This window comes from Haliaeetus leucocephalus, unplaced genomic scaffold, assembly GCF_000737465.1.
Source record: "Haliaeetus leucocephalus isolate CR32 unplaced genomic scaffold, Haliaeetus_leucocephalus-4.0 Scaffold656, whole genome shotgun sequence".
Lineage (NCBI taxonomy): Eukaryota > Metazoa > Chordata > Aves > Accipitriformes > Accipitridae > Haliaeetus > Haliaeetus leucocephalus.
This window is the reverse complement of record NW_010973092.1, coordinates 10,871,386-10,881,593: the sequence shown is the minus strand read 5'-3', so window position 1 is coordinate 10,881,593 and position 10,208 is coordinate 10,871,386. Positions and strand designations below refer to the sequence as shown.

The 10,208-nt window shown below is 51.7% G+C and overlaps 1 protein-coding gene across 1 annotated transcript; it reads left to right on the top strand.

Annotated features, from left to right (window-relative positions):
* The first annotated feature begins 327 nt into the window (after positions 1 to 327).
* Positions 328 to 5,221, top strand: MSX2 (msh homeobox 2). Its single transcript, XM_010579057.1, has 2 exons — positions 328 to 782; positions 4,531 to 5,221. The coding sequence occupies exons 1-2, from the start codon at positions 428 to 430 to the stop codon at positions 4,953 to 4,955; spliced, it is 780 nt and encodes a 259-aa protein (XP_010577359.1). The 5' UTR covers positions 328 to 427; the 3' UTR covers positions 4,956 to 5,221.
* The last annotated feature ends 4,987 nt before the right edge of the window (positions 5,222 to 10,208 follow it).

Sequence of the window (10,208 nt, the reverse complement as noted above, 5' to 3'; positions counted from 1 at the left end):
TGCTTGCTTTGGGATGATTATAGCCCTGGACGGCTCCTTAATAGCACAGCTCCGCTGGCTGCCCGTGTCATTAACTCCTAATTCATTTCGGAGGGGACGGGGGGGGGGAGGGGGAACACCCCAACCAAAATAAGCCCCGCAAAAAAAAAAAAAAAAAAAAAAAAAAAAGTTTCTCCCCGCCCTCCCGCTCCCAAGCCAATGGCATGAGTCACCCCCCGACGTCAGCCCCCAGCGCGGGCCCTGATTGGCCCGCGGGGCGTTTACTCCACTTCCCAAAGGAGGAAAGAGCCGGGGAGCCCCCAGAGGGGGAAAAGAGGGGGGCGGCTCGGCGGCGCCTCCTCACTCGCGCAGTCCCCGCGCAGGGCCGGGCAGAGGCGCAGCGCAGCTTCCCCGGGCGGCCCCGCTCCAGCCTCCCTCCGCACCCGCCATGGCTTCTCCTTCCAAGGCGAAGGAGGTTTTCTCCTCCGACGAGGAGGGCCCGGCGGCCGGCGCCGAGGAGCACCACAAAGTCAAGGTGTCCAGCTTGCCGTTCAGCGTGGAAGCCCTCATGTCCGACAAGAAACCCCCCAAAGAGCCGCCGCTGGCCGCGGCGGGGGGCAGCGCCGACGGGGCGGCGGTGGGCACCTCCAGGAACCTGCTGCTGCCGGGCCACGGCTCCCGGGACGCGCACAGCCCCCCCGGGGCGCTTACAAAAACCTTCGACACGGCGTCCGTCAAATCGGAGAACTCGGAGGACGGCACGTCCTGGATCCAGGAGGCCGGGAGATATTCCCCTCCGCCGAGTGAGTGGCCGGGGAAGCGGCGGAGGGCTGCGCGGGGCTGCGCGGGAGTCGCCGCCGGCCGGGGAGCGAGGGCAGGCGGGCAGCGCTCCGGTCCCGGGGCTGCCGGTCCCGGGGCTGCCGGTCCCGGGGCTGCCGGTCCCGGGGCTGCCGGTCCCGGGCTGCCGAGCTGCGCCGCTCCCCGGGCGCCGGGAGGCGCGGGAGCGGGCTGGGTATAGACATAGGCACATCAACACTTCGCCTGCGTGGTTATGTCTGCGTGCGTGAGATTCGCACGCGTGTGTTACCTACTTCTTCATGTGTGTCTTGCCTTTAGGGTTACGCAGCTGCGTGTTTATATATATAATGATGCCTATGTCTATAAACGCATCGTGCTTTTAAAACCAGAGACAGATCAGGACCTGCCGCGGTGTAGCTCCCTTTCCCGGCACACGGCTCACCGGCTGCCGGTTCGTCCTTTTGTGCTATCCCGTTGCAACGAGAACTGGAAATTCTCCCCGTTTCCTTCTGCCTTCCACCACACGTTGCAAAGCAATCTCTGAAAGTGGGGAATTGTCCCTTCCAGGCTTGCGCGCTTTCTGCGCGCTGAGTCCCGCCGCGGTCTCTGCGGTGTTTGCGCGGTGTTTGTCTGTCTCTCCCTGGTTGCATGCAGCCTGCCGAGGTTCCTCGAGCTGGCCCTGACCTCTTTAGCCCCTGCGATCTCTCCCGACCCCGTCCCCACCGCCTTAGGGACACGCGAGCCGGAGGTGACAGGTCACTTCTTAAACCCCTTTGCTCTTCCAGCCTCGCTGCTGTGTCTGCGCCGAATTGCATTTCGCTTTCGGTGAGATTCCCTTAAAAAAAAAAAAAAATCAATTGCTTTTAAAAAATAATAATAATAAAAAAACTACCTTCGGGAAAAGGTGAAAAACGTAGCCCGGCAGTGCTCGGCTTTCTGCCTTCCCGTCGCCAAGAGCCGTGGCGGCTGTACACCTGTATTAGCAGATCGATCCGCTCTCCTCCACGCATCCCTACCTTGACCGATGTAAATGAAATGCTCTGCTTTACTTAAGTTAGTGACTCTACAGATGCGAACTGTTGAGCCGGACAGTCTCGCAGAATTTGCTCCTGTAATCTAATATTGCAAGGAGGAAGTTTAGTGCTATTACAGTTCCTCTCTCTTTTTTTTTTTTGGACAATCATTTCGATTTGGCTTTCAGTCGCTTCCTTTCCTTTGCCATAACCCCGAATTAATTTGATTTCTAACGTGCTGCGAGAGGGCCCGGCAGAGGAGCCGGGAAGAAAGCAGCCTGCCCGTGTCATTCCCTGCTTAACTCCGGTTTTCGGTTTTCATGTACCCTAAAGTACGCTGGAAAAGCGTGAAAAGAAGCGTGTGCTCCTTAAAACTGCCCTAAACCGCAGACTTAGAGAAGGCCTAGTCTTTTCCCGATACATTTTTTTTTTTCCCCTTCGAAATTCCTCCTCTTTCTCTATTAAAATCGACGGTCTGCAAAAATAGCTTTGTGAAGGACTTCAATAGCTAGGAAGTTCAGGTGCGGTGATTTCAGCGGGATTTGGGGCGAAAAATTATGATGAGGGAAGGGAAGGTCCTTCGCCCTCGATCATCTTCCAGATTTCCCACCTCCCGGCGCTCGGCCCCTCGGAGCCGGTGTGACAGCAGGAGGCAATGACCGGTTCTCCCACAAGAAGCCCATCTGTCCGTGGAGGGTTTTGACATTAGAAGCAGCTCCTCGATTTAGTATTATTAATATTACGGGTGGGATGAACTGGGGAAAGAGCTGTAAAAGTTAGATTTTTGAGCAACACGGAGAGGGAACCATCTCCAAGTGATGATTTTTTTTTTTTTTGTCCGACATTGGCCAGAAAACGGAGGATAAACAAAAAAAACAGCGAAACAAATCACTGCAGCGAGTGCTTGAGGACTGACACGGGATAAACGCAATTACAGGGTCTGGGGTGGCGACGGTCCCTGCTTCTTATCAGAGTTTGGCAGTCACTTGGGGGACGGTGAGGGAAGAAGCCCGTGAACTCTTGGGTGTATTCCGGAGGAAATATTTGTCCGGGATTTAATTTAAAAGCATGTTTTCGCGGTTTCCCCAGTGCGCAGCAGAAGTCGGGACGGGTCGGGCTAACCCGAAAGCCGGGGAAGGAGCTGGGACGGGGAGCGATCCCCGGAGGGACGATCGCCCTTGTAAAGGCCCCCACCCCCCCGAAGGAGCCCCCTTTTAGCGGGGTCTTTGGAGAGCTTCCCTTTGAGAACAGAAATAGGTTGCGTTTAAAAAGAGGGACTGGAATAACGCGGTGAGCGGTAGTGAATTTAGGGTCGGTTTAGTGTAGTTTGGGTTTCGTGTAGTTTTAGGAGTGAACCAAATGTCACGGTGAGCACCTTAATTATTAAAATGCCTTCGTGCGATCATAAGACGGTATTTGACAAGTTGTTTTCTAAGAGAGCTTTATTTTTCACTTTCAGTATCTAGAAGAAGTGTTAGAAGAGAAGTTTAACTTTTTCTGCTGTAGCTGTTTTCTCCCTCCCCTTCCTGATCTTTCGAACGCTTTCTTCGTGGGATTTTTTAATTGCATGATATGCACTTAAACAGCTTTGTGGTTCAGCTTATTTAAAAAAAATAAAAGAGGAAAGTGAAAGGGGTCCAGAAAACACGATGTGCAAATACTGACAAGCATTTGAACCAGACACTACAGCACGGACATAATTTAGCAGCCTCTTAAGAGCAGCCTGTGTGTCATTTCATGTATCAAGCTGGGGACCTAGGGTGGCTTGTCATATGCCCTGGGACTGAGCTGAAACACAGCCAAATTGCTAAGCTTTTGAAGTCAGCCACACGCTTTTTAATCATTCTTTAGATTGCAAAATTATTAGTGAAATGCAAAATGAATCTAAAGACAAGTCAGCGATGGGCCATCCCGGGCACATGTGCCTAACCTGGCTGGAGTTATAAGGCAAACCCAAAAGGTAGTAGGTTTCCTGACTTGTATTGTCTAGAGATGCTGCAGCTATGTGGGGGTTTTTTTAATTGGCAAATGTCATAAAAGCTAAATGTTGAACGAAAAGTGCGCTGCTTTCTTCTTTTTTTTATATTTGTTGAAAAACAGAAAATACTCCATGAAAAGAAAAGTTATTAAGCAGATGAAAAACTTGCTCTTGAAGGAGAAATAGCAAGAAAAACGCCCCAATTATCTAAACCAGAAAAATTATCAGACCCACTTCTTCAGCTGTCAGAAAAAAGATAGGGTTGACTTGTTGCTCTTGGTGGAGAAATCCTGGAGTGGGGCTGGGCTGGGCTTGTCTCTTGCACCACTGTCGTTTCGTGAATCTCCTGCTTTTGCATATATGTTTGTCCTGTGCTTTGCTGGAGTTACTCCTCCAGTTCTGCAGCTACCAAGACAGCTGGTTTGTGTGCTCTAGACCCCTATGATGTGACTCCTAAAGCGATCTGCTGTGTGTGTCTGTGAATTCTTTGTGCCCTCTTTGCTACAAGCTGTCCTTTTGAAATCACTGAGGCAAAATTTCACTTCCCAGGACATCTGCTAAAGTCCTGCAAGCATAAGTTTGGCCAGAAAAAGATTTCCAGAGCCACTTGCAAAAGGATCCCCTGTTTTGAGGGTATCACCTGGCGGGACGCCCCCTTCACATAACCCCTCTCTCCTGCCCCAGCCCTCTCAAGCACAGCATTTCTCCAGAGCACCCAGGTCTCCCTGCTTTTGTGATAACCGGCCTTTCGCTTCCTTGCAGGACACCTGAGCCCCACTGCCTGCACCCTGAGGAAGCACAAGACGAATAGGAAGCCCCGAACCCCATTCACCACTTCCCAGCTGCTGGCTCTGGAGCGCAAGTTCCGCCAGAAGCAGTATCTGTCCATCGCCGAGAGAGCCGAGTTCTCCAGCTCCCTCAACCTCACAGAGACCCAGGTCAAAATCTGGTTCCAGAATCGGAGGGCCAAGGCCAAGAGACTGCAGGAGGCTGAGCTAGAGAAGCTCAAAATGGCAGCAAAGCCTATGTTGCCGTCGGGGTTCAGCCTCCCTTTCCCCATCAACTCTCCCATCCAGGCTGCCTCACTGTATGGAACATCCTACCCTTTTCACAGACCTGTGCTTCCTATCCCGCCCGTTGGACTCTATGCTACTCCCGTTGGATATAGCATGTACCACTTATCCTAAGAAGATCAGAAAGACAAAGCGACAGTGAGACAGACTTCCTGGTGGATCATGTCCAACCCTGAGAAGGCAGTACCCCAACCAGTACTGGCCGTTCTTTCTGCACGCTTCTATCTGCCATCCTGAGTGTACGGGAGTTTGCATTAGCAAAGCAAGGCATCCTGTATGCTATGGGTTGGGTGTCTTCTGAGAGTGCTCTGAGCGCTCAGAGTCTGATCCTCAAAGAAAAAAAAATATGTAAAAACAAACGAAAAAAAAAAAGAAAAAACATTTGAGCAAATGTAGGGGTTTTATACAGTGCACGTAAAACTAGAATAAAAACAAACGGGTGAAAAAGCAATCTCATCTTATGGAGGCAGAGATTTCCCGATGCCTTCCTGATGGGGCCCAACACATGTTTAAAGTAAGAAGGGTGCATGCCCTAAACCCACACTTGAAGTTGCCATCATTTAATATGGGGGCAGGGGGGAGGGAAATAAAAAGGTATAATCAAGGATTTGTTGTTTGGTTTGTTTTTTTTTTTTTTTTTTTAAAGAAAGCAGAGCCCTTAGCTAGAGACACCGTGTAAATAGAAACTAGACCCAGTAGAGTCTGAGCGAAGTTCAGAGCCAGCAAGTTCCTGCATTTCTGGGGGTAGGGAAAATTTTTGCATCCCGAGCCTAGACAGATGTTTGCAACAAGATGAGCATCAGGGCCCCTAAATGTAGAGCACAGCTTTATCCACCATTGGCTCCTGTAATGCCTTTATCTGTATAAATAGCTTCAGCGTTTGTAAAGCACTGTGAGGGGAGGTAAAGTGCAAGGGAGGGTTATTAGGCAGTCTGGTCTTTATCTCTTCCTATTGGCATGCTTAGAAATTTTTGGCTACAGCCAGGTAATCTTGGCTCTGCAATGCTCTTTGAAAACCAGGAGAGAGGGAAGGAAGCTTACTGGGGAGAGAAGACGTGGGTTGTTTCCACAGTGGTGGTGAGCAAAGGATTGTTGAACACTTCTGGGAGATGTTTGGGGGTTTTTATTAGTATTTGCAACAGCCTGTATCAAAGAGAAGAACCCCCCGAGTCTTCCTCTCCTTTCCTTGCTAAGGATGCCAATATAAGTGACTCATGCTTCAAGCCCTTCTTAAGAGAGATCCAGGTATCACAAACAACCCTACTAGTAGGACGGTGGGGTGCCAAGAGACTACGTAACCCGTCTGTCCCCGTGGGAGCTCTCCGAGCGCTGGCAGTATCTTCCCCAGGCTTCTCCTTGTAACTATTGTATTATGTGTATTACTCTTGCTAAACTTTGTGAGAAAGTTACTCCAAAGGCTGTGGAGCACTGAAGGCAGAGCTTCTCCTGGATTTATTTTCTTAGCATGTTGTTGTGGAAGAAAAAAGAAACAAACAAAAAAAGCAGAAAAACGAAAGAAAAAAAAAGCCACAAGGTTTTGCTGGTTTTGGTTTGTTTTGACCCAGTCGCTGTCGCCGCCTGGGACCCACTATAGATGAACTTCCCCTCTCCCTTCCCCTCACCCCCAATCTTCCATTATAGGAAAGTCCCTTTGAAAGGGATGCCTTGTACAATTTTATATATTTTATTGAAGATTTATTATTTCTTATCTCTTATTTCGAATTAAATTAAAAAAGAAAAAACATGTTTAATCGCGTGTGGGTCTGTGAGTGTTTGGAGTTCTTTAAAAAGTATTTTCTCTCCCTGTGTGTTTTGCACCGCTGGGTCAAGTTCAAAGGAATGTTTGGGTTGCCTTTATGATTATTTCCCCTTTCTGAATCTGAATTAAAGCCAAATTTGCAGCACATGAAGGTGAATTGCAAGTCAACAATTCAAAGTCGAAAGCCAAACCTTTTATGAGGTTTCCTTGTTTTTAACAACCGCTTTTAGGCGCCTCTGTTCTTTACAACATCATACTCTGGTGATGTTTCCATCGCTCCTTAGCTCGTGTGCCTTTCTCTTTTGCTCAGGACTCTCCCTCCGACTTGCCTTTCCATCGACCTCAAATCTGTGCTTTAGTGGGAGGCTAGTCTCAACCCCCACAGTAGTTGGGGGTAATTTTGTACAGGTAAGGCCTGGCAGGGACCCTGCAATACTTCAGTACAGTTGCATTTCAGGGCACCCATGTGCTGTCAGTCTGTCCCATAGTTTTCAGGGCGGCCTCCCTCAAGGGCCACATTCATGTGCTGCCCGGAGAGCAGATACTGGACCACCCGCCCCGGCCTTTCTGGCAAGGGGGGGTCAGGTTTGCTCGGATAAGAGGGGCACTCGGGAGGTCAGGGGCAGTTTACCACGTTACACCCCTGCGCTATGCTGGCCCAATGTAAATTTTGTTGTAGGAGCCTTATTCGGATTTGGAGTGACCTCTGGAAACCCAGCTGGAGAAAAAGGTGGATTTTCCTCTGTCGAAACTGCCGGGCGATTTAGCTCGGCTACGCTCTCAGCTGCGCCGAGGAGAGCTTGCCCTCGCTCCAGCGCTCGCCCCAGCCTCGCAGCTCTCCCGAAGGCCGATCGCTCTCCCTGCCCACCCCGGTGGGCACCACCTGGGCAGCGCTGCCCGGGAGGGCACCGGCCGCCCCCCCCCCCAGCCCCAGCCCCGAGCCCCAGCCTCGCTGCCTGCCTGCCTCCGTGCGGGCCGGGAGAGCGATGCTCAGCACCCGGCCGGATCAGGCCTCGGCCGTGCAAGAAGGGAAAGGGCGGGGGGGGAAAACACCCCCCGACCTGGGCTGGGAGGAGGGGGCTGTGGGTTGGCTTAAGGATTCGGGGAGCTCGGGGCAGTGCGGATCCTGCCCTGCTCACCTCCCTCCCGCCTCCGAAAAAAAACAACCCCAAACCCCTGTTAACCTTCCCGCTTCGCAACTGTAGGGAACAAAGCTGGGGGAATCTAATCTCCATGCAGACTTTTCAAATTAGCATTTACTGCCGCATAAAAACCGGAGACAACCGCTTCTTTCTCGGGCTCTCTCTTTCTGAAGTATTATCCCCCGAACTCCAGGGCAGGGTGAAGCCCCCCTCGGCCCTATCCTTCCCCGTCCGATTGTCCCGAGTGCTTTCTTAGCTGGGCCGGGCCGGTTATAAATAAACCAGCGGTATTTTTTAACCTTCAGTATAAATCAGCTGTGTCAGGGATTACGGCTAAATCTTTTCGCTGGAAATTCTTTGAGCGCGGGAGCTTTGTGTGTGTTATGATAGATCCTTAAATGGATACAGATTTATTGCAGAACACAAGGGTGTTGAAGGAAAAGCTTCCAAATCTCGGTTACAACCTCTGCTATGGGAAAGGCAGGACGGATCCGTGACACCTTCCCCGAGCTTGCGGATGGCATGACAATTCACCCTGCGCCCATTATTAACTTGTTCCAATTAAAGCCTTCAGAAAGGCCGAGTTAATTGAGTATTATATTTTATTAGGAGGGAGGTGTCAAGCTTTACTCATGAGACTTCATCATCGGCCTAATGGGAGCTGCCCCGCAGGCAGATCTGTAACTGAATAAATTACAGCAAGGCAGGGAAATCAGAATGCTACCATTAAAAGCGATGCACTTACTGAAATTCCTCCTCCACTTTCGCAAGAGGCTGTGGAGGTGTGGCTTTAATTAGTTATTTTAATGCAAAGTTAAATTGTTCCCAAAGTATTTTCTGACACAAAGCAGATGCGATGATTAGAAGTTGAGTGAGACTGAAAGGAGTTGGCATCTGTTCCAGGTACATCTATATATTTTAAATTCCCAATAGAAAGTGAAAAATAATTAGAGCAATAAATAATAAACATTAAAAACAACGCGATAAATTATCCCGATCCTTAAAATCCCGACTTGCTGAACTGAGGCTCAGGCCAGCCGGGCACAGCGCAGCTCTCCCGGGACCTTAATTCACGACGTATGGATTTGTTGACATAAACAGTTAGGAATGGGCTTTCTGACTCGCTCCGGCCGGGCGTTCATTACCTAAAGCCACGGGCGCTCGGAGCCTGCATTTCATGTTGTCACGTTGCCTTGTCAAAGCCCGGAATTCCTGCATTTTATGGGCGAGGAGGAAAAAACTCGCTGGCTGCGGCGCGGCCGTGAGCCGGCGTGCCCGAAAGCGCAGGGGGGTTTGATCTCCGCCGGGAGCCTCGCTGAGAGACCGGGGGCAGCGGGCACCCAGCTCGGCGGAGCCGACCCGGGAGGATCCCCGGCCCCTCAAGGACCGTCCCGGCCGGGATGGAGCCGCTCCCGGCCGGACACCGGCTCCCGGCACCGGGGGAGCGCTGCGCGCCGCCGGGATAGGGGGTTGTTCCACGCAGGAGCCGACACCTGCTCCGCGGATCCCAGCCCGGGAGGGGGGTCCAGGGGGGGAGCAGCGAACCTCCAGGCCGGGCAGATGCGGGTGACAAGCGGAATCCCGCAACAGCATCCCTCCCCCGGCTCCCAGCCCCTGCGCGGTCTTCCTGGCGTGGGCATCCCCGCGCCCAGGGGGGTTTCCACGCACTCGCACACCGTGCGGGTACGCGCCTGGGTGTGCGCGCACATACATCGCTATAGTGGCGAGCTGTCCGTTACAGATTGCCATATAGTGTCTGTGCGTCTCGCCACACCGATGCCATAGGCACCCGAATGTCCGATTTGCGCACACGCGGAGTTTTGCAGGATTTTTGGGGGGGGGGGGGAGTGCTGGGCACGCACGGCAGGAGGAGGGGAGCCCACGGAGGGATGACAAAGGACGACCCACCCGCCCGGAAAGCACCCACCCCACCCGGTCGTCCCCCCCCAGGGGTGCGGGAGGAGGCTCCAAGCCACCCACTCGTGTCCCGGCTGCGCGCAGCTCCCGCGCAAGTAGCCAGAGAGTCCGCGGAGCCGCTGCGGTGGATCCAGCTCCCGCCGACCCCAGGGCTGTTCAGAAAGGGAAGTTATCATTTTCCTTTCTCCAAAGTGTATCTCCCCCTTCTATTTATCCCCGGTTATTATCCCCGCGGACCAACGTGTATCTCTGTAGTAAAAAAAAAAAAAAAAAAAAAAAAACATTAAACGGTACAAAAAAATCTCCACAAATACACAAAGACCAACACTCCCCCGCGGTGTGACTGTATTTCTCTCGTGCCTACGATCAATAACCACCAGGGAGATTTAAAAAAAACTTTTTTCCGGGGGTCATTTCTCGAAGTTAACCTACTTTCGGCAGTGCCCACGTTCTTTGCGTAGGAAGTCTCTCTCGCAAAATAAAAACAAAGCGGTTATTCCGATTTTTTTTTCCCTTCCAGAGCAGGGGGGATATTTTTTTCCAGTGAAA

Excerpts from the sequence above, each read along its gene's own strand:
- MSX2 (XM_010579057.1), top strand. The coding sequence starts at position 428 with ATGGCTTCTCCTTCCAAGGCGAAGGAGGTTTTCTCCTCCGACGAGGAG. Across the intron at positions 783-4,530 it reads GAGATATTCCCCTCCGCCGA|GACACCTGAGCCCCACTGCC; the intron begins GTGAGTGGCCGG and ends GCTTCCTTGCAG.